Here is a 27,388-nt window from a genome sequence, read left to right on the forward strand (position 1 = left end):
ATGGCAACGAAAACGGTGGCTGAGGAGAGCTTCTATGAGGATGGCGGTCGTTCGGTGGTTCCGATCTCTACGGCGGTGATGGTGCGATGTCGGAAGTGAAGAAGCAGATGGTGGTTGGTGGGAGGCATAAGGGGTGACGGCTGGATGGGTTTTGTTAGGGTTAGGGTTAGTATGGGTTATATACCCGTGCCCTGGGAAACTTAATGCCATAATGGCAGAAATGGCCCCTCCCATATCATTTTCTTTCAACATTAATCCGATATTTACCAAATAAACCGTCACCATTAGAATCCATCACAATTTAGGTCCAATATTTACCAATTTCACCCATGCTTCCATAATTACTCCCAAATTCGATCCATAATTTAACAAACAGCCCCTTAGCCCCAAAATTTCTTCCAATGAAGGCCCAAAAGTTACCATTTAGTCCCTGCCTTCATAAATACTTACAAAACCAATCTGAAACTTACACTTTTAACCCCCAACTTTTAAATTATGCTGGTTAACTCCTCGGAATCACGCCTTGCTATATAATTATTAATTTTAAGGCTAATATACATTTATTTATTTTAGAAACGGGGTGTTACAGTAGGAAGCTTGGGTGAATTAGGCGGCTTCGTGTTTCTTGTCGAGCGTGTCCACGTCTTGACGTCACCCAGTTTCATTGGAATTTGCTTCGAATTCCCTTACTCGTAGTGATCCAGCCAAGATCTCAAGTGGGAGAACGAATTATATGCCATACATCAGACTGAATGGTGTTTCTCCAGTGTTGGATCTCGAGGTCATGTGATACGACCAGAGCACCATGGGAAATTCATCTACCCATGCCCCTTTTGGCCTCATTGGGCGCTTTTTAAGGCCATTGACGATGATCTTGTTTGATATATTGGTCCAGCCATTGGCTTGGGGTGTGCTACTGAGGTCAATCGGCGATGGATTTGTTTTTCTTCACATCATTCTTTAAAAAGACTTCCTACAAATTGAATGCCATTATCACTGATTGGGACCCTTGGAGTGTCGAACCACGTGAGGATGCTTTTCCACATGAATTTTATCATTTGTCTCCCTGTGACAGTGTTCAGAGACTCAGTCTCGATCAACTTGGTGAAGTAATCGATAACAACCAAGAAGAATTTAGTTGCGCCTGGATTGATGGGAAATGGACCAACAATGTCTATACCCCACTAGCGAAAGGGACTGGGGATGCTAAGACTGGTAAGTGGCACGACAAGTTGGTTTTGGAAAGGAGCGAAAGCCTAACACTCCGAGCATGTTTTGGTGAGCTTGCTTCCATCCTCAAAGATGTATGGCCAATATAACACAATATGGAGTATTTTCCGGTAAGTTCCCGTGCACCATCGTGTGCTCTAATTTCCCCCATGTGGCTTTCCTCCTGAAGCGACTGTCTTTCAAAGTCTGTTACACACTTTAGCCATGGTGCTAAGTATCCCCTCTTGTATAATTGTGTATCTCTTACAGCGAACCGTGGTGCCTTAATCTTGATCCTTCTATCCTCTATGGGATCATTTGGGAGGATCCCATGCAGCAAATAATCTACGAAGGGTATGGTCCAGTCTGGGGCTGTTGTGATAACGGCGATTTTTTTTGTTATCAATGCTTCTTTTTGGGAGAATTTCCACAAGGACGTCCTTGGTTATGTGATCGGACGATGCCGAGGATAGCTTCTTTAGAGCATTGGCCCTTGCATTTTCTCCACCGGGGATCTACTTGATCAAGAAGCTCTTAAATGATTGTGCCAGTTCTCTCATTGTGTTGAGGTACTTTTGCATTCTTTGATCCTTGGCCTCGTAGATGCCATTGACCTAGTTTGTAATGAAGAGAGAGTCACTGAGGGTTGCAAGTCATTTAGCTCTAACTTCTGGAGCTAGCCGAAAACCTGCTAGAGGTGCTTCATATTCGACCTCATTATTGTAAACTTGGAAGTTGAAACACAAGGCGTATGTGATTTCATCGTCATTAGGGTTCTTGAGGAGTAATCATGTTCCCGGCCCCTCATTGCTTTCAGCTCCCATATGTTCTAAGTCGCCTCTGGCTATGATGAATCTATTGGGAGAACCGTTGGCACATTCTTAAGCGTGTTGAGGATCTCAAGTTGGAAGTCTACTGTTACCTGAGCTTTGATGTTAGTGTGTGATCGATAATCTATGTCATGCTCCCCTAACTTGATCGTGCACTTTGCCAGACATCCCGTCTTCTCTGGCCTTAATAGCATTTGCTTTATCAGATAGCTAGTTATAACCTCAATCTCATGAGCTTGAAAGTAACGTTTGTTGGATCTATATGCCCAGGAATCATAATGTAGTGATATTGCTAATAATATATGATCCTATAGGGTCGCACCTTAATCAAGTTGGCACATTTTGTATATTTATTATTAATATGATTATTAATAAATAATATCAATTCTTGTATTTTAATTAGGGAATAATTTGATGGGTTTTAGCCATAAGAACTTTCCTATGTGCGCATGCAAAACCCTAATGCTCGGATCTAGGCTTTCTAATAAACATGCATTGAATCCAAGTCTTCTAATGACTAATTAGGTTAAATAAAAACATTGAAATAGATCTAGAATCATACCTTTGAGTTCCTTGTTGATCTTGAGGTCTTGGAGCTTCTAGAGTCACAAATGTCACTCCTCTAATGGCTTACAAACACCAATAGCAAGAAGAATGATTTAGGAGAGAGGAGAGGGGAGGAATTTCGACCAGAGGTTCCTTGCTTTAGGAGATGTGTCGAATTCCATCAGCCATAGGGTCTATTTATACTTGTAGACTCCTTAAGGGTTACAACCTAAACCCTAATTGGATAATCTTCTCTTAAGGCTATCCAAATCCATTCCTAGATAACTCTAATGGACGATTTTAGCTATCCTAAAGCCTCTAGAATCCGTCCATAGCTTATCCAAATGGATTTACAGTCTAAAGCTTAACTATCAAACAACTGACAGTTTATACCCCTTTATTTAATTAATCTCTTTAAGTCACCAAATTAATTCTAATTAATTCTATGACTTATATTAATCAAATAACAAATATATTATTCATTATATTATTCACATAATATATTAATAATATTTATTCTCTCTTAATAAATCATCCTATCAAGTTGCTATGGTGAAGGCAACCCAAAAGGACCATGCACAACTGGATCAAATACTTGCCTAATATAGTTACAGCCTTAGACACTATTCCAACAGTCTCCCACTTGGATAAGTCTAGTAACTATACAAGTACAATTCGGTTTGCAATCGTAGCTCTCAAAGACGCTGTCAACTCTGATCTAATCAATCTTGTCCTTTAGATAAGGGAACGTACAGTCATCTGTTAGATATCATGCTGAAAATCCTATGGAATGGTTAGTCAAGCATTTAGGTTTCTCGATCTCTGATTTATTTGACATAGAACTTAATCGAACACATCAATTCAGTTCTGACCGGGCCCGGCACATAAGTCAAATCCAATCATCGAGCAGCCGAGATATCGCTTTTACCTTCTTAGATAAAAGTTACAGATAAACTTCGACTTATATGCATTTACTTATTCATTAACCAACTATACACAACAATGCGTTTTATAACACCGAGTTACTGATGCGTTTTCGCATTATCAATGTACAACCAATTAACAAATAATAAACCATATATCTAGGTTTTAAGACTATATGATATTATCGTCTTGCGATCACCCTTTTATATCTTATTCCATAAGGTGATTCCAGCAAGCGTGGGTTTATTCCAATGCTCAAAACTAGTTCATAAGCACTCATGAACGTTGCAGCAACCCTTTGCTATGTCTAACACCATTTAGACATTCTACACACCAATTCATGACAATCTTCATTCATATCTACTTCCAACATATGAACGATTGTGGACCATTTGAACAATTCGATTATTCCTAATAAACTCAATTATTCTGGAAGTCAAAACATGCAAAGTGAAACAATAGCTAAACAATTAACATAAGATAGTAACTTTACTCATAAATAAAACTCCTTTATTTATTCATCAAATGTCAATTACATTTATCTATTACACGTTTCTAACACTATCTAATCTATGCTAATATCATCCTTCAGCCCAATACTCCTAGCATGCTGTAAGTGCTTAACCCTACTCAGTCCCTTCGTAAGTGGATCTGCTGGGTTATCTTCTGATGATATCCTCTTCACTACGAGTTGTCCTTCTTCTACATGATGTCTAATGAAGTGATATTTTCTGTCGATATGTCTTGATCTACCATGATCCCTCGGTTCCTTGGTTAAGGCAACCGCACCTTCGTTATCACAGAAAATCTCTACTGGCTCCTTTATGGCAGGTACAACTCCAAGATCACCGATGAAGTTCTTTAGCCATATTGCCTTCCTTCGACGCTTCGCTCGCTGCAATGTATTCTGATTCGCACGTTGAATCAGCTACGGTTTCTTGCTTGGAACTCTTCCATGTCACTGCTCCTCCATTTAGAGTAAAGACCCAGCCCGACTGTGAACGGTAGTTGTCCCTGTCGGTCTGAAAGCTGGCGTCACTATACCCTCGCACCTTCAAGTCATCACTCCCTCCGAGGACTAAGAACCATTCCTTCGTCCTCCGAAGGTACTTAAGGATATTCTTCACCGCAATCCAATGTGCTTTGCCAGGATTCCCTTGATATCTGCTAACCATGCTCAAAGCGAAGGCTACATCAGGGCGAGTACAAGTCATAGCGTACATGATTGAGCCAACTGCGGAAGCGTATGGTACTCGGCTCATTTCCGCTATCTCAGCTTCGGTACTCGGACTTTGAGTCTTACTCAATTTGGCATTACTTTGTATCGGTAGTTCTCCCTTCTTTGAGTTTTCCATACTAAAACGTTTTAGTACTTTCTCTAAGTAAGTATTCTGACTAAGTCCAATTAGTTTCTTACTTCTTTCTCTTACTATCCTTATTCCCAAAATGTAAGAAGCCTCTCTGAGGTCCTTCATAGCGAAGCACTTCCCGAGCCAGGACTTAACTTCCTGCAGAGTCGGGATGTCGTTTCCTATGAGTAATATGTCATCGACATATAGAACGAGGAAGCATACTATACTCCCACTGGCTTTGACATATACACAAGATTCGTCTTCACTTCGTACAAATCCAAACTCTTTGACTTTCTCATCGAAGCAAAGATTCCAACTGCGAGACGCTTGCTTAAGTCCATAAATGGACTTCTCAAGCTTACACACTCTATCCGGATGCTTCGGATCCACAAACCCCTCTGGCTGAGCCATGTAAACATCCTCAGCCAACTTTCCGTTAAGGAAAGCGGTCTTGACATCCATTTGCCAAATCTCATAATCATGAAATGCGACAATTGCTAGCATCACTCTAATAGATTTAATCTTCGCAACTGGTGAGAAGGTCTCATCATAGTCAACTTCGGGATTTTGAGTAAAGCCCTTCGCGACCAATCGCGCTTTATATGTGTGTACGTTCCCATCCACGTCGGTCTTCTTCTTGAAGATCCATTTGCACCCAACGGTCTTACGTCCGGGCACGTAATCAACCAAATTCCAAACTTGGTTATCATACATGGATTGGATCTCGCTATCCATTGCCTCTTTCCACTTTACAGACTCCGGGCCTGCCATGGCTTCCTTATAGCTATTAGGTTCATCAAGGTTTACTAGTGTACCATCACTAATATACGTGTCCCCTTCGGTAGTAATATGAAAGCCATAAAACTGGGGATGAACTCTAACTCTATCGGAACGTCTAAGAGGTAAGGATTCGTCAATCGGTTCAACCGGAGTTTCCTCCTCGGGTTGAACGCCAGCGGTAAAGGTTCCTTCATCTATCGACTCTTGAATCTCTTCAAGTTCGATTTGCCTCCCACTGTCTCCTTGGCTTATGAGTTCTCGCTCTCGGAAAACTCCTCTTCTCGCAACGAAGACAACATTGTCCTTCGGTCTATAGAAGAGATATCCAAAGGATGTCTGCGGGTAGCCGATGAAAATACATCGCTCACTTCGAGGTTCAAGCTTGTCGTGAGTATCTCGTCTTACGAAAGCCTCGCAACCCCAAACCTTGATATGTGCCAACGAGGGAGCTTTCTCTGTCCACATCTCGTGAGGTGTTTTGGCAACCTTCTTGGTAGGGACTCGGTTAAGGATATGGGCGGCAGTCTCTAAGGCATACCCCCAAAAGGAGATAGGTAGTGAAGCACGACTCATCATAGAGCGAACCATATCCAATAAGGTTCGATTACGCCTTTCTGCCACACCATTCAACTGTGGTGTCCTAGGAGGCGTCAATTGCGAAACTATTCCACACTCCTTGAGATAATCGTGGAATTCAAGACTTAGGTACTCTCCTCCTCGATCAGATCGAAGCATCTTGATTTTCCTGCCCAATTGATTCTCCACTTCATTCTTGAACTCTTTGAACTTTTCAAAGGTGTCTGACTTTTGCTTTATTAAGTAGATATACCCATATCTACTATATTCATCGGTAAAAGTCACATAGAAGCGGTTCCCATCCTTCGTGGTTGATCTAAACGGTCCACATACATCGGTATGTATTAGGTCCAATAGACCCTCGCCCCTTTCACATGTACTCGTGAAGGGCGACTTAGTCATCTTTCCAAGCAAACAAGACTCACATGTGTCATCTTCCCTAAGGTCGAATGACTCCAACACTCCATCCTTTTGGAGTTGGGCTATGCATTTCTTGTTGACATGTCCAAGACGACAATGCCACAAGGATACTTTATCCATACTAGTGGAAGAATCAATATTCAAAATATCATTTCCTAAGTTATCAACAATCATAATGGTTTCATATATTCCATTACATGGTATACCTTCAAAGTAAAAGACACCATTTAGATAAGCTAAAATAGAACCATTCTCATTATTAAAAGAAAATCTAAATCCTTGTCTATACAAACCATGAAATGAAATGATGTTTCTAGCCATTTCTGGCGAATAGCAACAATTGTTCAAATCTAAAACTAAACTATTCCTAAGCACTAAAGAATACACTCCAATCTTGGTCACAGGCGACGATCTTCTGTTCCCCATGATTAGATTTATTCTTCCTTGCTCCACATCCCTACTTCTTCTTAGTCCCTGCACATTAGAACAAATGTGATAACCACAACCGGTATCAAGAACCCAAGAAATAGCATGATTAGAATCGTTAGATTTGATTGTGTATATACCTGCGAAAGATGGCTTGATCTTTCCCTCTTTTATTGCTTGCAGGTAATCTGGGCAGCTTCTCTTCCAATGTCCTATCTTGTGGCAGTGGTGGCACTCTGCCTCCTTCGGGTTAGAGCAGGGCTTAGCGGGATCAACTTTGGTCCCACTAGAAGAGGCACCATCTCGGGCTTTCGCCTTGCGAAAGTTCTTTGATGAAGCTTTCCTCTTCTTTCCCTTCCCTTGACCAATAGCCAAGACAGGAGCAACGGTCGGATTGGGAGTAGGTGCAACAGACTTGTCGATCGCCAAGTCTTCCCCGAAGTCAACATTTAACTTGCGAAGGCGGTCGACATACCTTTGCATCTTTTGCAAGTGCACGGTAAGAGATTCTCCATGACCCATCTTCGCGGAAATCATGTTAGTGAAAATCTCATACCGCTCTTGTCTCGCGTTTTGGTGGTACCTCTCCAATAAGTCTTGGTGCATCTCGTACGGGTACATGTCCTCGTAGGACTTTTGGAATTCGGAGTTCATGGTGGCGATCATGATGCAATGTACCTTCGTTGCATCTCGCTCATGAGTTTCAAAGGCGGTGATTTCGGCTGGAGTAGCGATTTCGGTGTTGATTTTCTCGAGCTTCTCATCAAGGACATACTCTTTGTCCTCATAGCGAGCAATGGTGCGAATGTATCTTATCCATTCGCTAAAGTTCGTTCCATCGAAGGTGACCTTTTGGCAAAGGCTCATCAACGTGAAAGAACTAGCAGCAGCGTTGTTTGCGTTTGACATCTACAATTAGAAAAAGACAAAGATAGATTAGAATAAGAATCCCTAATTATCACCCAATTAGAAAAATTAGGGCTAGGATCCAACAATAACATTTACATATTAGAAAAGGGATGCCATAATCTAACATGCAAATAAATTGAAGGTAAGTGAATGACGATTCACTAATTCTCCATCACAAAAACCTAAACTATTAGTCCTAAGTGTTTTTGAGAATTCCTAGGTTCGGATGAGATTCATTGAAACTATTCAATGGCATGTTAAATCTCGATATGCCCCTCTTGTTTGTGACTGGGATACCGAAGATCACAAAGCGAGTGTGAATAACCATGCAAATTCACATGGTGCCTTCATTGTAACGATCACCTATTCGATGTGCCGGTAAACCACACACGCTCCATCGAACTATGATATACAATGAATCACCCTTTGCCACCTTCGCTTAGAACCAATTAGTGTGCCGGTAAACCACACACGCTCCACTAACATCTTAGCAAGGTGCAAAGTGTAATTTCATGGGATTGCATCAATTCACTTTTCCTAAAGTAACTAGGATTGGGAAATTTTAAAATATGTGTAGTTACTTCATATTTCTTATTATACTTTTAATGAGAGGATGAGGTTGCCATATCCTACCCGTTCGGCTAACGACCCTCCACCAATCAAGCAAGCGGTGGGTGTGAGTGTACACCCATTAAGCGCCATTTTATAGGCCGCAACCTTATACCCACCTTATAGATCGGCTTCGTGAATGAGGCCTACTAACGGTAAGACTAGCATTTAGTTATACATATATATATTATACTAGTAATATCATATTAGTATAGGGTTGTATTTTAAAACTTTTAAAATCTAGGGTTTTGAAATTTAAGTTGTCTAAATTAAAACTTTTAATCACAAATATAAATTTCAAAACTTGAGGGCAAGTTTTAAACATTTAAAACATGGAGGATCAAATAACAAATAATTCCAATTAACAATTAATATCCTAATTATCTATATTTGATTTATTCAAGATTGCTTTTTAAGATAATTACCAAAATAATCAAAATAATTAATTAATTATCATATAAGGAATTAAATATTTTATTATAAGATAAATATCTTCAATTAGATCAAGATTGCAGTTATATTTATCATAAAAACGAATTAACATTGATCTAATTAGTTTATGGAAAGTTTAGATAAGATAATTACAAAGAAATCCCGAATCTGGCCATTCCTGACGCTTTGACTCGCCGAGTGCACAAGGGGACTCGCCGAGTCAGGCCTACTCGCCGAGTCCACCTTGGGACTCGCCGAGTCAGTGACTCAGAAACCTAAAAATCGAATTTTTGCAGGTTTGTTTCAGTTAATCAAGCAACAATTTAAAGAAAACCAAGCTAGGCTTTGATACCACTGATGGGTTTTAGCCATAAGAACTTTCCTATGTGCGCATGCAAAACCCTAATGCTCGGATCTAGGCTTTCTAATAAACATGCATTGAATCCAAGTCTTCTAATGACTAATTAGGTTAAATAACAACATTGAAACAGATCTAGAATCATACCTTTGAGTTCCTTGTTGATCTTGAGGTCTTGGAGCTTCTAGAGTCACAAATGTCACTCCTCTAATGGCTTACAAACACCAATAGCAAGAAGAATGATTTAGGAGAGAGGAGAGGGGAGGAATTTCGACCAGAGGTTCCTTGCTTTAGGAGATGTGTCGAATTCCATCAGCCATAGGGTCTATTTATACTTGTAGACTCCTTAAGGGTTACAACCTAAACCCTAATTGGATAATCTTCTCTTAAGGCTATCCAAATCCATTCCTAGATAACTCTAATGGACGATTTTAGCTATCCTAAAGCCTCTAGAATCCGTCCATAGCTTATCCAAATGGATTTACAGTCTAAAGCTTAACTATCAAACAACTGACAGTTTATACCCCTTTATTTAATTAATCTCTTTAAGTCACCAAATTAATTCTAATTAATTCTATGACTTATATTAATCAAATAACAAATATATTATTCATTATATTATTCACATAATATATTAATAATATTTACTCTCTCTTAATAAATCATCCTATCAAGTTGCTATGGTGAAGGCAACCCAAAAGGACCATGCACAACTGGATCAAATACTTGCCTAATATAGTTACAGCCTTAGACACTATTCCAACATAATTATTGTTTTGTGAAAATAATAATTATAAGAGAGTATTACTAGTTATTATTTCATGTGGTATGAATTAATAAGTCATGCACAACATTTTGGACTAGTTGGATTGTTTTGTCTTTTACTTAAAGACAAAGTTTATATTTTATAAACTTGGAGTTTATAACAAATAAATAATCTTACTTCTTAAAAGGAATAATGATGGTGTGGGAGGTTGCTTTTTCAACCATCCATCTTTTGTCTCCCATGCTTCTAAAGTCTACCATTACTTTAGACTATTTTAATGGTTAGGCCTTACTTTTCATGGGCTATATAAGAGATGCATGAGACTTGCATTTTTTCAAGAGTGAAGCTATTCTTCTTTCTTCCATTCTTCTTCTGTCTAAAACCGTAAGTGTGGAGATTCTTTATCTCCAAGCATTTTGATGCTTTACTTTTGCGTTTAGAAGACCTCTTGAGTTGTTCCCTTTAGTGCTTAATTGAGTTAAGAATTTAAAGGATTTAGACACCCAAGAATACAAGAAGGAACTAGCATTCCATGTGCCTTACTCTTGATGGTGGATACTTGTAGAGAAGATCATACACTTTGATCTTTTGTTATCTTCATCAACACCCCAAAACCAAGTGGGTTCAAAAGCTTCAAAAGTTATCTCTAAAACATCATATGGTTGGTTTTATTTCATTCTAACTTCTAAAAATGGATCCATGATGGTTCGATTTTGTTATGAACTAAATATAAACTTGTTATTTTAAAATTCTTGTGTTGCTAGTTTTTATGAAAAACAAAATTCTACTACGTATCAAAACCCAACAACGTCTGAGTCACCTGGCTGCATAAATTAATGTGAGGAATAGCTTCTCTAGTATTGGGTAATTGAGTTCGGGATCCTATAGTGCTCTACTCATAAAGTGTATTGGCAATTGATTCTTGTCACTTTTAACGGTTAGCACTGATGATATGGCTTCGCGAGATGCTGTCAAGTACATCTGCAAAGTTTCTCCTGGCAAGAGGCTCACCATCGTCGAGAGATAGTACAGAGCATCTTTTAGATATTGTAGAGCTTTTTTGGCCTTTGTTCTCCATTTGAATTGGTTTTTGTCGATGTATCATTTCAAACTTGGGAAAGTAGGAGAGCTTTCTTGGCCGACTTGGCAATAAATATATTGTTAACCTTCCAATGATATCTTACACTCCTTTGAGGTTGTGAGGGGTTTAGAGTCGAGGAAATCCTGTATTTTGGTTTGGTTGGGCGATATTCCCTCATTGGTTATCTGATAACCCCAGAACTGGCCTTCCTCCACCCTGAAAGTGCATTTACCCGGGTTGAGTTTCATCTGCGCCTTCATCAAGGTTTGATAGGTTTCCTTGAAATCGTGGAGCAATGTTGCTTTGTCATGACTTTTGATAACAACATCATCGATGTATACCTCTACATTCCTAATAATTTGGTTTGCAAAGGATTTTTCCATTAGGCACTAGTAGGTTGCATCGACATTCTTGAGACTGAATGGCATCTTTCGATAGCAGAAGATACCATGATCCGTATGAAAGGCCATTTTTTGATCATCTTCTCTCTTCATCTAGACTTGATGATACCTCTAGTAGGTGTCGAGGAAGCATTTGAACCAAGGATTCAAACTTTTGACCTATCTACGGGAGGGGATAATTATCCTTTGGTCAAGCACTGTTTAGATTAGAGTAGTCAATGCACATCCGCCATGATCCATCGTTCTTTTTCACCATCACTAGACTTTCTATACAAGTAGGAAAATTTCCTCCCGGAGGATGCCTATATCCACCATCTTTTCTACCTATGTATTGATTGCCTTGCTTCTATCACCCACTTGCCTCCTTTTTTGTTTGATGGGGGTGCTCCCTAGAAGAATGTTCAAGCTATGATCAATGACCTCACGATCGACCCCTGTCATATATGTAGGTTGCCATACGAAGACCTTGTAGTGACACTTCAAGAGGGGGACTAGCTTTAGTTTTGCTTCTTCCGATAACCTGGCACCTATTGAGATTGTTTGCTTCGGGTAATACGGGTGAATGATGTGCTTTTCTATTCAGATATCCTTTGACATTTTTGGCGCTTGCACCAGCTCTGGTGTGGGAATGACTTAATGGAAGTGGTGTACTCGTGGGTTAATGGTAACTATTTTGGATGACCTAGTATGTGTGCTAAACATGACAATACCATGGATTTTTTGTGGTATGGTCTGCATCTAGAAGAGAATCGGTCGCCCGAGAAAGATGTTGTGCTCTGTTGGGAGGCGCATCATTGAAAATTCGATCATTTGCGTGGTCTTATTCCTCTCATCGTGACTGACCAAGGTGAGTGGTAGATGTATGGTGCCCAACGGCCATAGACTATGCCATGTGAATCCTCTTAACGCTCCAGCTTTAGGAGGCTTTAGTCCCTCCTTCCAGGAGGTGGGCAACTGCCTAAAGCAATGTTTATACAATATGTTTGTACTACTATCATTATCTATATAGACATGATGAACTTCCATTTGGCGTATGTAGGCAGTTATCTGGAGTGGATTCATGGGATCCCTGTTTGGTGGCCTTGGGTCATTTATCAAGAATTTGATATTGAGTTTGTTACCATATAATACCTTGGTGTCATCCTTTGCTTTGTGGGGATCGCCTCTTTGGCAGGGCCTAGCGATGGTGAAGATGTCGCTCTTTTTCTCTGGGTAATTACATGTGTCGCTTTGAATCCAGGCATTCTTCCGATTAGTATTGACTTGGATCTCAGGTCCTTTTTAATATCATAGAGGTCGCCATTTATCTTATTTTATTCAATCTATTTCTATAGCACCATGCACTCGCCAGTATCATGAGTTTTGCTCTTGTGAAACTCATAGTACCTGCCCTTTTCTTTTTCTATCTTCGAAGGTGTTTTCTCGATGGCGTGGACATCATTTCAGTGGCTATGGTGTTTTTCTTTTCCAAATGGATGATATCTCTAGGATGGGTGTTGTGAGTGCTGATTATGCTTGCCATGGCTCTCGTCCTAGCATTCTCGGTGGCCAATGTTAGGGTGAGAGACTACTTCTTCCTATTTTAAGTACGCATTGGCAACAACCATTAGATTTTCTTCTTTTTCTCTCTTCACCTTTGATCTATCTAAGATATTTTTCAACTTTGTAATTAAGCTCGTCCCTCGACTGAGGTACCATCCCCTGCATCTTCTTTGATAGAGGGTCGGGGAGTAGACCTTGCAAGAAAGCGACGGTTACAAGGAATTCCTCATGGCCTATGACGTTTAGCTTTACGAGAGTGAATCTATTTTAATACGCCCTAATCGACTTTCCCTCCTTCTTTTCGCATGCCATTAGTGAGTTCGCATCTCTTAGTTGCATGTAATTATTGAGGAAGATGTGTCATAATTGCTCAAAACTCGAGATGCTGCCAAGACGTAGTTCCTTGTACGGTTTTCCTATGTTTACCGATGGCGTAACATCGAAATACGTTAAGGTGAACTATTTGCCCATCCTCAGAGACGTCATCGTCTACTCATAAGTGTCGATATGGTCGTCTGTATTTGTGGTACCATCATACTTTGGAATGTTTAGTATTATTGTCAAGTGTGGGATCTCATACTGACGGAGCTCCTGGCAGAAGGCAGATCTGGTACTCCTCACTGGGTGGATACTTGTCCCTTTAATGCAGATGTTGGCGTGCCATCTAGTGACGACATGGATCTAAGTTGACTCATCTCTCCTCCTTCGGACATCATAGGTCTTTTCCCATCATCTTCGACGTCGAGAGTCGTATCAAGCTTGTGTAACTCTGAGAACATGCCCTGATGACGCCAAATGTTGCAATATGATCTTTGAACTTAACACCACCATTTGACGATTCCAACTGGGTTGAGTCTTGTAATCATAGCAATGGAGAGATATCGCCAGTCGACGTCTGGGAAGTGGTGACAGGACGAAGCTCTGACGGTCTTGTTAGTATGTGTTTGAGAATAAGGTGATTAGGGTTTTGGATAAAGAGAATGTGATCCCTTCTTCTCTGCATATGATCCTAATGTTATCCTTTGTCCCATCTGGGCTGATAGGACGTGGAGGAGTCATATTTGTGGATCGTGCACCACTAGTGGTCGTCTGCTATTGTGTAGAATAAACGGAGAACATCGCCCTGAGCGCTACACTTTTCACTTCGGGAAACGACCAACTGTGTTTTGGCTTATTATGGACTTGAGATTGTCGTTAGTAATTGGATCTGGGTGTGAGGGAGCCAAGCTAGAGGGTCCAAGTGTAGGGGATAGCTCCCGGGTCTGGCTCTAGGACGGATCACGACCACTAGCTAGGTCGTCTTAAAGATAGTAGTTATGTTATCTTTAACATATTTTTAGTGGGTTATGTTAACAATTACATAATGAACTGATCAATTAGGCTAATACAAATATAGATATAAATATAATTACATACCATTTATATATATTGTTTCCTATAATTAAAGCTCATGACTTAATATGAAATCCATGTAGCAGACTTCTAACCAACATATCCAGACCAGACAACCTTAGTGTGTTAGATTTAAAGAAATCACTCGAGTCTACTTTTCTAAACTTCACATGCCACATAGTAGCTTTAATCAAGTATCTATACATATGTATATATTGTTTATTATTATGTTCATGAATTTCGATGAAACCCGTGTAGCGAACTTTCAACCCATTTAGTCTCAAACGAGTCATCTTTAGGAGATTAGGTGTACAACACCCCTTAGGGTTTACTTATTCGAATTCTGAAGGCCAAAAATTAACTTAACAATATATATATATATATATATATATATATATATATATATATATATATATATATATATATAATACTCTTTTTAAGTTATTTACTAGGCTTATTTTCTTTATATTTATGTCCTTGGCTTTTTTCCTACCATTAGGACATCTGATGACCTATTTACTGTGAGAGGATTCTAAGTTAATACACGAGGACTCGTATGTATAGTTAGAAACTTATTCAACCGAGTAGGGTACTTAGAAGGGAATAGATATAAAAGACTTTTTTGAGCACTCGAAGGTTCGGGTCATTGAAATTTTATATCCTTTTTATACACTTTCTTGAATTTGAATTTGGTTCTAATTGTACAATTATGAAATCGGGTTCCAAAGGCTAACCTCTAACTATCATTATGCTTTGGTGTTGAGAGCCTTTTCATTTTCCATTTTACATGAGTAGCTTTGGGCTACATGTTTGTGTGTGATTAGATTGCTTTTTAGACTTTTGATGAAAAATGAAGATGTCTAATCTCAAGGCATACGAATCAGTTATCGAGTTGATTGTTTTTAAAAGGTTAGGTTGTCTTGGATTGGATTGAAAACAAAACAGAAAATAAAATATCTTTGATAATTTTCGAAATTGATGAAAAATGCCTTTTTATTACTGAAAATATAAAAAGGGAAAAACAAGAAAGAAAGTTAAAATCTTTTTGGGGTTTCAAATCTAAAACCATGCAACATGCAATACCTAATACCCCTCCCCAAGCTTAATAATAACCATCGTCGTGCTTGGAGAACCAATGTGGCCCGTGAGAGAGGGGTACTTACGCATAGGCACTTCTCCTTGGTTGGCTTGTGATCTGTTCCCTTCATTCTCATATTGTTGATTGTTATTCTCCTCACTTCCCTCGAGAAAATTATGGCAAGGTCCAATCAGTATTTTCGGATGGAATGGATAACTCAAGCATCTAGGACAACACATGATTGATGAGAAGAGTGACCCCTATATCGGGATTGATGGTCCAATGAAATCCATTCTCATGTTGCTTGAATATATGCATGGACTCAAAGGTAGATGTGGTAGGAGCAAGGTTGCAGAAATCGGGATTAATCATGGATTAATCGTTTGACGTTCTACAACCGATTAGGATTAGGGGTCCTTGGTGTTAATTGGTCAATTTCGGTCAACGACGGGCTTGGCGGTCTTGGCGCTCTTGGCGGTTGACAACGGTCAACGAAAGTCAAAATAAGTCAAAGGTCGAAGTTGGTAAAAATAAAAAAAAAAAGGCTCCAAAAAAATTCCAAAAAATTCGTCTAACCCTAAAATCGTCATATTCATCAGCCGTTTTTGTGATCTCTCTCAAAAATTGAAGCGACGTAAGCCTACCCGATGATACAACTGATGCCGACGCCCATCATGCTCCGACGAACCTCCAGCAGCCACCGGTGAACCTCCAGGGACAGCGGCGTTCGTATTTCAGGTTAGCAATTTCTCTTAATCTGAGTTTGTTTTTCTCCCCAAAAAAAGTCGAGCTCTTGTTTGTTCATTGAAAGTCCACTTCCGATAATATTATACAACTGATTTGTTATTTCGTTTTAGAATCTTGTATAGAATTGATTTCATTTGTTAATTCTTGAAAGTTGAAAAAATATTCGAATTCTTAAAAGTCGCCGGACATGTGGGTTTATGTATCACATGTAAAATCCAATATTCGTGGCTTCCTTTTTTCTGTTAAACACGAGACAAAAGTGTGCCATAAATTTCCTATTTTTTATTATTGTCTTAGTAATTTATTATAAATATATTAGAAAGAAGGACTAAATTGCAATCTGCCATTTGCAATAAATTGCAATCTGTGATTTTGACAGATAACAAAGAACTAATATGTTAACAGTTGATGTGTTGAATACAATTTCCATTAACTTACAAAGAAAGAAAATATATTCTCAAAGATGCCTACATACTTCTTCAAGATTACAACTAAACATTAGCTTGACATTTTTTCTGTGATATTTTTGTTGGATTAATGTCTAAGTCCATAACTATAATTGGTAAGATTTGACCCGACCCGGCATGGTCCATTTGGGTTGCATGGCATCATGCACTTGGATAGACTATAATGAGAGAAATCACACTTAAGGTTGATTAATATATTATAAGTTCTAATATATTAATAAGATTATTTAATTAGTATTGATCAAGAATTAATCTAGAATTAATTAAGTGATCAAAAGAAGACTAATTAAATATATGGGTTGATTGTGTAAATCATCCATACTTGTATAGTGGGCTAATGCTCCATGGGTAATCAAGTTGGGCTAAAACCCATAGGATGGTCCATGGATGCTCCATGGTGTATTTGAACCCATGGATCCAAGGAAATGGAAGGCCATGACAATTAGGGTTTACCCTAATTGTAACAACTATATAAGATCATATTCTTTGGGAAAAATCGGCCACTATGAATAATAAGAAAGGGCTAGCCGATTTTAGGAGTGTTCAAGTTTCTCTCAAGTTATTCCAAGTGTATTTGGTGTTGTGTGAACCATTTGAGGTGTCACACTTGAGGCACTAGACACTCAAGCTTCATGAAGACATTCTACATCAAAGAGGTATGTATTCTATCTTGTTATATTCATTATTTTGTATGCTAGATTAGGATAATAACTTGGATGTTCATAATTGCATGTATAATAGAGAAAACATAGATCCAAGGTATTTAGGGTTGCATGTACACTTAGGAGTGTTAGAATGCTAAAAATCCAACAGTGGTATCAGATCCTAGGCTTGTTTTCTTGTTATACTTCCAAAAGTAGCTGAAAAATCGAGTTTTGATGTTGTCTGCATAGCAGACTCGCCAAGTCCATGAATGGACTCGCCGAGTCCAAGGCAAAATGCATCCAACTCGCCGAGTTGGTTCGTGCACTCGACGAGTTGGACCCCCTGACAGCATATATTTGATTGTTTTGGCTAGAATTGGACTAGGAACATTACCCTAAGATGTTTTTGGATTTATAAACTTGTTTTTGATGTGGTAATGTTCATGCTAATCCAATTTCTAAGATAATTGTCATAATTTCAAGATTTGTATTAGTTTATATGTTCATGCTAATTTCTTGAAGATTGATGATTTGAATTATCTTGTTCTTAGATTAATAGAAAAGTTGTGTGAAATAGTTCATTTCAATCCATTTTAATCTAAGAGTTGATTCCAAAGTGTGTTTTTGTAACTTGTCCTCAAGTTATATGAAATGACACATTTAAGAATCATAAAACTCATAAAATTTGGCAATGGTTACAAAATGAAGAGTCTAGTTCTAATTAAATGGATTTATGACTCCAGAACTTGTCCTCAAGTTATGGAGGTTCAAGAGTCTCTTCATTAAATAAATAAATAAATAAAGTGTAACCTTAATTAGTTCCATAAGTTACAATATAAAAAAAAGTTATTTTTTTAATTAGTTTAAAGTCTTCCATAACTTGTCCTCAAGTTATGGAACTTGAAGAGTTTTAATTAAAACCACCTCAAACTCATAAGTTATGGAATTAATTAGTTTTGAATAGTTTCAAAACTTGCCCTCAAGTTTTGGAATTTGAAAAAGTTTTATCCTATGAATACTTTAATTCCAAGTTAATCCCTTAGAATTTTAAAGAGTTAAAATTCAACCCTTATACTTTATAATATTATAAGTTAATAATATTTATATATGTATAAGAGCAAGTCAGTCTTACTGTTAGTAGGCCTCATTCATGAAGCCGGTCTATAAGGGGGGTATAAGGTTACTGCCTATAAAATGGCAGTTTAATGGGTGTCCACTCTCACCCACCGCTTCCTTACTGGTGGAGAGTCGTTAGTCGAACGGGTAGGACAAGGACTAGAATTCTCCCTTCATTAAAAGTATTAATGATAAATACTAAGTAACTAAACCATTTATAAATACCCAATCTTAGTTACTTAGGAAAATGTGAATAAGGTGTTAATCCATGAAATTACACTTTGCACGTTGTTTAAGTCAGTTAGTGGAGCGTGTGTGGTTAACCGGCACACTAACTCGTATTTAACAAGGTAGTCAAAGGGTAACTTAATATTTATTATAGTATCAGTCGAGCGTGTGTGGTTAACCGGCACATCGATTAAGGGGTAAATATTAAGGGTACCAAGTATATTTGCATGGTTACTTCACACCTTGTTTTGTGATCCTCGGCATCCCAGTCACAAAACCTGAAGGGCACACTCGAGATTGAAACATGCCATTGAACAGTTTAATGAATCTTAAAAGATCTAGGAGTTTCAAATCCAATTAAAACCTAATAATACATTTCGTTTATCTTGGTGGAAATTGGTGAATCGTCATTCACCTACCTTCAAATATTTTATAGCTTGGATTACGACATCCCTCTTCTAAGTTATGAAATAGTTTGTTGGGTCCTACCCTTAATATTTCATATTGGGTGTTATATTAAGGACTATAATCAACTATCTTGAATATCTCCCAAAAAGATGTCTAGTTTAGACATTTATGATCTTCCCAAATCTCTTGAAACAAGCTTTCCTAAATGAAGATGATGTCCCATGGAAATCATACTTCTTTCACCTCCTCCAATTATTCTCCCTAACTCACAAGTTCTTGAAAAGTTTAAGGTCACTCAAGCCCTATTGGCAAGTAAAGGTCTATGTGTGGTCACATCTTGGAGATGTAGTCACATATTGACAAGCCGGGAGAGTTGGGTGTCAAAGTCTTGAGAAAGTTGGTGGTTCAATCACTTTCTAAGTCACATAGTGAGTTCCTTTGGGACTCCTATGAAACAGACTAAGAGAAGACCCTTAATGATATTATCCATTTGCTAAGATCAACTTCCTAAAACTTTATGGACATTGACAATGATGACATTGGATATCCAGTAAAGCTCTCTCTTCCCAATGGGAATGGATCGGCCATAGTCAACTCGGTTGACCAAATGGTAAAGGGAGAGGCTAAGTCTGAGATAGTCCCATTATCAAGGGTCCATTGCCAAAGGAAGGGGAATTAGTTGCGAAGCTGCCAAATTTACCTAAGGATGTTAAAGTCAATAAGTTTGACTCTACTTCAGGTAAAGTCCACTATCTAACTCTGCTAAGTTTCTATTCTGAGATCCATGAGACATGATGTGACTAGGTCACATGTTGATGTTTTAAGAATCAAAGAAAAGTGAAGAAACTTAAAGAAAGAATATGATGAATCTGATCGCGTAGATGGATTTCTATCGCATAGTTTGAAGATCGGATTCTTGAGCTACTTCTTAGGAGTTATGAGATATTGCTTAGGAATAGATAAAAACAATGTTTTCATGTTCTTTTGCATTGTAAGGATAGTTTTTCCACAAAGTTTTTAAAATAAAAGGAAAAAATGATGATTTTATTTATTTTTAAAATATCCTTACAATGACATTTGAGGAAAAAATTTTGTTGCTTATATGATTCCATTAATAGAAATATTGGAAATATAAATTTGATTCTTTCATTTGTGGTAGTGTCTAAATTTACCAAATAAGGAAAGATACTCATCACCCAAGTTTCAGTTGGATTAAAATTTGGAATCATGCAATTTGTATAGCATGATGAATGAAAACTTTCAAGCATTTGAAAATTAAGACTAACTACTTGTTCACATGGATGTGTGAGTCAAGAGAAGGACTAAGGGATCAAGTACACTTTCTTGTGCACTTATCAAAGTCCACCAAAAAAGATGGATAAGACTATTCGTCATGGTTTACTAAGGTTTAGTAAATATGATTATACTTACAAGCTTAAGTATAATTCTAAAACATTGGAAAATTTTCAATGTATGACAGAGCGAATAAGAAGAATCAAATTAGGCAAAAGGATAAAAGTTTCTCAAATCTGAAAAGATGGGAGAGTACTTTAGTAATCATGTATATATGATCATCTTAATGATTAAGAGTCCTTATCGCAATTCATTCTCTAAGTGCATTCTGATAGCTAAGAAGAGGAGCTATAAATTGTTGAAGTGGTTAAATCAAGAAGATGAGTCATATTTCATTCCATAACAATTCTTAGAGTCATACTCCAAGATTGTAACTTGAGTAACATGTCTTAAAGAAAGTTTAAAAAACACTTGTCAAATGTAAGAGTAAAAGTTTTCTACTCTTGTACATTTGAAATTGGTAAGTTGTGATGTTTTGGATAAAACAAAGACCAATAAGGCTAATTGTGTTAAGTGTCTGTCTTGATTAGAATCCACAATATCTCTTGAATATTTGGAAAGATAGTCTTATATGTCAAGAGGACAGTGGGAGTCTTAAAGATCCTGAAAAGAAGTTCAAGATCTAATCAAGAATAAAAACCTGTAGTTTAACACTAACACGCGACGTGAGGTTTATAACCTATCGTGTTGACATTTCTGTGCCCATTCCAGTTAAGTTGGCTATACATTTGAGTTCTACATGATCACAATTGTTTTCATAGCTACTTGGAAGCAATGGCAGGCCCTTGAGCTGCCGGGTGGCAAGAAGTAAAGATTGCACAAGTTAAATCCATATGAGTTAGGATTTATCACTAACCTAGTCTTGTTGATTATGGTTTGGAAAATTCACATGGATAGGAAAACTTACACCATAAAATCTAAGTGTCATAAGGTTTATCTTCGATTCATGAAAATGATGGTAAGGAAACTCATTCACTAAGTAGATTTTGAGTATATAGCAATTGTGGGAATGAAAAAGGTCTAAACATTATGATTACGACATCCCTTTTCACAATTGCTTAGACACACCTGTGAGCTATCTAAGGCAAGGTGTATGATTTTGATAAAGTTTTATCAAAGCAATCTAGTAGCAGAAATCTGATCTTTGGTAAGAAAGTCAATAAAGTATTGATGTCTAGAAGTCCAGCTAATTTCTGAGTACATGTCAAAGCTAGTGGGAGCATAAGTGTTATGCTAATAATCATCATGTTAGTGGGAGCATGATGCAAGTTAGCAATGTTAATTATAGAAAAAAAAAGTTTCAATTGGGAAAAAGTTTTTTTGCTATAATTAAGGGAGAGAAAATTATACTTCATCTCAAACCTAAAAGCTTAGATTGAGGTTTTAATCATATTTAGTCAAGGATATATATATATGAATTTCATGTTGGAATGGATCAACATAAGGAAATTTTGTATATGGGTCCATTATTTGCATTCTAAAATTCGATTATGATTACGGCATCCCTTTTCATAATCTGAATTATGAGAACTTGGCAAATAGAAATGGAAATATTATAGCAAAAGATTGGTTAGTCTTTATGTGAGACATCATGAATCGTGTCCCATATGCTTCAGATATAGGATCGATTACATGTGCTATATTCATCCTTTCTAAAATTTTCAAAATGCCTGGGGCATTAAGAAGGGAAACGGTTTAGAACTAGATATGACTAAAAGGAATAAACAATTGTCGAGGACAATCTATGGTTTACCAAAGATTGGTTGCTCAAGGACAATTGGAAGTATACTGATAATTCTGGAAGGACCATATTGACATAATCTGTAAGGAGGCAACTCTTGTTTAGAAGTGATAGTCAAAATGGAATCTGGAAATGTTTCAAAGTTAGAAATTATTCAATCTGTGTAAGGTTTGGAAACTTAATGCAAGAAGGATGTTTCCAAGGAGCTGATCTCCTTTGGAATGCTCTGTAATGGTTGTTGTCAAGTCTTTTTGACTTTGTGCATAATCATTACAAGAGAATCAATGCATATAAGTTTAGAATCTAACAGAATTTAGTAAATGGCATGAATTTAGAATTTTTGCATTTGCAGTAAGGATTTGGGACAATGAAAGGAGGATCATTGGACTTATGTTCAATTGATCTAATTCACAAAGTAAAGATCATAGACAAACATAGTATGCATACTTGGTGTATGGCATGACTAGTGTTTAGAAAACATAGTGTACATGTTTGGAGCATGGGACAACTATTGTTTTAAATTCAAGAATAAAGTTGATAGCTGAAACGGTATACAATGAATAATGTGTAATCATATGGTGATAAATAAAAGGTGTTTTATTTATGTTCATAGGTTTTGATACCATATTGGATTCAATTATTCTTGTGTTTCATTTTGCATGCTTTGACTTCCAGAATAAACTAGGTTATTCTTCCGGAATGACTAAGTTATTCAAACCATCCACAGTCGGTCATATGTTGGAAGTAGATATGAATCAAGATTGTCATGGGTTGGCTTGTAGAGGTCCAAGTTGGTGGACAAAGTTGTGCTACAACACTCATGAGTGCTCATAAGTTCTGAATATTGGATTCAACCCGTGCTCATTTGAATCACTTCATGGATTTTATCACGAGTGATCATGAGATGATAATATCTTATATTCTTCAAACCTAGAGATATGACTTGTTACTATGAGTTGATAGTACATTGATTGCACGAAAACACATTGGTAACTCGATGTTATAAAACGTGCCTTTGTGTATGATTCAACAAGTAGCAGAACAAGCCATATGAGTCGAAGTTTATCTATTCCTTTTACCTTCGGGATAAAAGCGATATCTATGGGCCCCTCGATGATTTAATGATGACACATGTGAGTGCTTGGCCAAGCCAGGACTGATTTGATCTGTTCAACCAGTCAGTCGTCATGAATCGGAAATCGAGAAACAACATATGGACAGAGAGAATGGTTTATAATCCATGTCTCAGTCCATATGATATCTAGAATGGAGGAATGTATGATCACTTATCTAATGGACAAGTCATTGACAAAGGTTAGAGATCATTGGCAAGGTCAGAGTTCGACGGAAGCTTTTGAGAGCTACGATTGCCAGTCGGTTCTTTAAGTCATACTTGCAATAATACTTTTAGACTTATCCAAGTGGGAGACTGTTGGATTAATGTCTAAGTCCATAACTATAATTGGTAAGTCTTGACCCGACCCGACATGGTCCATTTGGGTTGCATGGCATCATGCACTTGGATAGACTATAATGAGAGAAATCACACTTAAGGTTGATTAATATATTATAAGTTCTAATATATTAATAAGATTATTTAATTAGTATTGATCAAGAATTAATCTAGAATTAATTAAGTGATCAAAAGAAGACTAATTAAATATATGGGTTGATTGTGTAAATCATCCATACTTGTATAGTGGGCTAATGCTCCATGGATAATCAAGTTGGGCTAAAACCCATAGGATGGTCCATGGATGCTCCATGGTGTATTTGAACCCATGGATCCAAGGAAATGGAAGACCATGACAATTAGGGTTTACCCTAATTGTAACAACTATATAAGATCATATTCTTTGGGAAAAATTGGCCACTATGAATAATAAGAAAGGGCTAGCCGATTTTAGGAGTGTTCAAGTTTCTCTCAAGTTATTCCAAGTGTATTTGGTGTTGTGTGAACCATTTGAGGTGTCACACTTGAGGCACTAGACACTCAAGCTTCATGAAGACATTCTACATCAAAGAGGTATGTATTCTATCTTGTTATATTCATTATTTTGTATGCTAGATTAGGATAATACCTTGGATGTTCATAATTGCATGTATAATAGAGAAAACATAGATCCAAGGTATTTAGGGTTGCATGTACACTTAGGAGTGTTAGAATGCTCAAAATCCAACAATTTTGATGTCGGCTGAAAATTTATGATTTATGTTGTATATTTCTGATGTATTTTTTTTGGTATGTATAACAGTGTTCAATCATGACATCTAAAAATTCAACTTCACCATCGGTGGGATCAACCGCTATCGGTGCTCATAAACGGAACTCATATGATATTGGTTGGGAATATGGTTTTTACCCGGATAAAAACAAGATGGATACAGTGAAATGTAACTTGTGTGGAAAAGTGTTTACCGGGGGGGGGGGGGGTTACTAGATTGAAACAACATATTGGTCATGTGACGGGAAATGTAAGTCGATGTCCAAACTCTACAAAAGACGATCAATTGAAAATGCAAAATTTTATCAATGAAGGGAAAATAAAAACGAAAGCTAAACATGCACATGATGAGGCCTTAAGAGCGGAGGCATCACAATTGTTAAATGATAGTGTTGAAATGGATGAAGTAGAAGATTCTTTGGGGTTGAAAGCACCAAATATTATAGGACCCATGGATGGCTATGCAAACAAAATAAACCCCGAAATTATGAAGGGGAAGGGAAAAAAAGTTGATCTTAACGATGTTGTTCGGAAAGAAAGAATTTTAGCATGTCATAAATTCATTAGTAGGTGGGCATATAAAACTGTAATTCCTTTTCATGCATTGGAAGATGATAGATTCAAAATGATGTTGGAGGTTGTTGGACAATTTGGAACAGGGCTCCCACCTCCTACCAGGTATTCTTTGAGTGACCCACTCCTAAAGCATGAGGTTGAAAGAACAAAAAGCTTGTTGAAAAAAACGAAGAAGAATGGAAAGAGATTGGATGCTCGATCATGATGGATGCTTGATCCGATAGAAAGAGAAGGAGCATTATGAATTTATGTGTAAATTCAAAAATAGGTACCGTTTTTTATCATCAAAAGAATGTTCCAATGAAGCACATACAAGCCAATACATATATGATTATGTGGAATCTTGTATTCAACAAGTTGGTCCCGATCATGTTGTTCAAGTTGTGACTGATAATGCCACAAATAACATGGGAGCTGCAAAGTTACTACAAGAGAAAAGACCAACTATTTTTTGGACATCATGTGCGAAACACACAATTAACCTTATGCTCGAAGGTATTTATATTTTGTTTATTACATTATTTACCAATTTAGTTTTTATCATATTTTATTTTATACTATAATGCATTAATTGTTTATGTAATCTTTTTTTTCAAGGTATCAGTGAACTACCAAGATTTAAGAAAGTTTTAGATCAAGCAAATAAATTAATCATCTTTATTTATGCTCACCACAAAACCTTGGAAATGATGAGAAACCACACCAAGAAAAGGGAAATTATCCGACCGGGAGTAACGAGATTTGCTTCCGCCTTTCTAACATTACAAAGTTTATCCGAAAAGAAGGAGCAACTAAAAATATGTTCTCTAGTAACGAGTGCAAGGAATGCAAATTTTCCGGTACCTCTAAAGGAAGAGCCTCATATGGAACGGTGACAAGTCTCCAATTTTCGGCCGGTGTGACACAATCTTTAAAAGTGTTTTCCCCTTTGGTGAAAGTCTTTCGAATGGTTGATGCGGATTGGAAGCCCTCAATGTGTTTTGTTTACGGTGAGCTTAAAGTGGCGAAAGAAGAAATTATGAAAGCGTTGGGTGGCAACGAGAAAGCTTACAAGCCTATTATAGATATCATAAACAACAAGATGAAAGTTAGGCTAGATTCAAAATTACATTTGACGGCTTATCTTTTGAATCGTTACTACCATTATAATGATTCCAAAATCCAAAATGATCCCGACGTAATGGATGCGGTTCTTGAATTTTTTGATACATTACTTTTTGGGGATTTTGAGATGCAAAGACAAGTCGTGATGATTGATTTGCTAAAATACAAGGAAAAGGTTGATAGATTTGGAGCAGATCTTGCAATTAAAGGTTGTATGGTGAACAATGTCGACTTTGATCCGGATAATATGCTTTATGTTTATTTTAGTAATTTATAAAATAATAGAATTTTATATCTATCAAATTAATAATGTTTTTTTTCTTTAATATTATAGCAAGATGGTGGGGACTTTTTGGCGGCTCAACTCCTCATTTGAAAAAGATTGCAATGAGGATTCTTTCTTTAACTAGTAGCTCATCGGGTTGTGAAAGAAATTGGAGCACGTTTGAAGCGGTTAGTTATAAAGTTGTAATCTTTAAATATCAAGAATGTTTTTAAACTTTTGTTATGTATACTTTTATAGGTACATACGAAGAAACGAAATAGATTGGAGACAAATAGATTGAACAATCTTGTTTATGTTCAATTCAATGTTAATCTAATGGAAAAAAACAAAAAGAGAAAAGATACGACTTTGGAAGTGCTTTTAGCAAATGATTCTCACTCGGATCAAGAATGGATTATAGATGGAGATGACGGTGATGGAGATGAAGTTGACCCCGAATCAGTTATGGAAGCGATTGATGAAGCTCTCGAGACTAATGATAATCAAGTACCCCATAAAAGTTCAACAACTAGAGAACTTTATGATAAAGATTTCGAATCCAAGAATGAGGAGCAAGTGTTTGAAGAAGATGAATATGAGTCGGATGGAGTTAAAATAGTGGAAGAACGTGAAGATTAGAAGAATGTGGACATTTAAATGTATGCAAATGTGTGTTTTTATTATTATTAAACTTATTTTGGACTTGTAATATGATGGATTATGACTTAAATGTTTAAATACTAGTTATGACTTTTTGTATGGTTATTTGCTTATTTTATATTAATATTTATTATGGTCCCCGATTAATCCCCATCGAGACCGATTAATCCCTTAACCCCAGTCGACCGCCAAGCTACCGTCGAGCGATTTCTGCAACCTTGGG

General features: G+C 37.3%; 1 protein-coding gene and 1 pseudogene across 1 annotated transcript; both read left to right on the top strand.

The window, feature by feature from the left end:
• LOC145064026 (uncharacterized) lies at positions 1 to 26,011 on the top strand (annotated as a pseudogene).
• Positions 26,012 to 26,082: 71 nt separating this feature from the next.
• Positions 26,083 to 27,144, top strand: LOC145064027 (uncharacterized). The gene is made up of 3 exons (XM_079011557.1): positions 26,083 to 26,506; positions 26,575 to 26,693; positions 26,764 to 27,144. The coding sequence occupies exons 1-3, from the start codon at positions 26,083 to 26,085 to the stop codon at positions 27,142 to 27,144; spliced, it is 924 nt and encodes a 307-aa protein (XP_078867683.1).
• The last annotated feature ends 244 nt before the right edge of the window (positions 27,145 to 27,388 follow it).

This window comes from Lactuca serriola, chromosome 7 (assembly GCF_051521515.1).
Source record: "Lactuca serriola cultivar US96UC23 chromosome 7, Lser_US96UC23_V15, whole genome shotgun sequence".
In the NCBI taxonomy this organism is placed as follows: domain Eukaryota; kingdom Viridiplantae; phylum Streptophyta; class Magnoliopsida; order Asterales; family Asteraceae; genus Lactuca; species Lactuca serriola.

Coding starts and splice junctions, on each gene's coding strand:
- LOC145064027 (XM_079011557.1), top strand. CDS start 26,083: ATGGTTGATGCGGATTGGAAGCCCTCAATGTGTTTTGTTTACGGTGAG. Junction 26,507..26,574: donor TATGCTTTATGTTTATTTTA/GTAATTTATAAA, acceptor TTAATATTATAG/CAAGATGGTGGGGACTTTTT. Junction 26,694..26,763: donor ATTGGAGCACGTTTGAAGCG/GTTAGTTATAAA, acceptor ATACTTTTATAG/GTACATACGAAGAAACGAAA.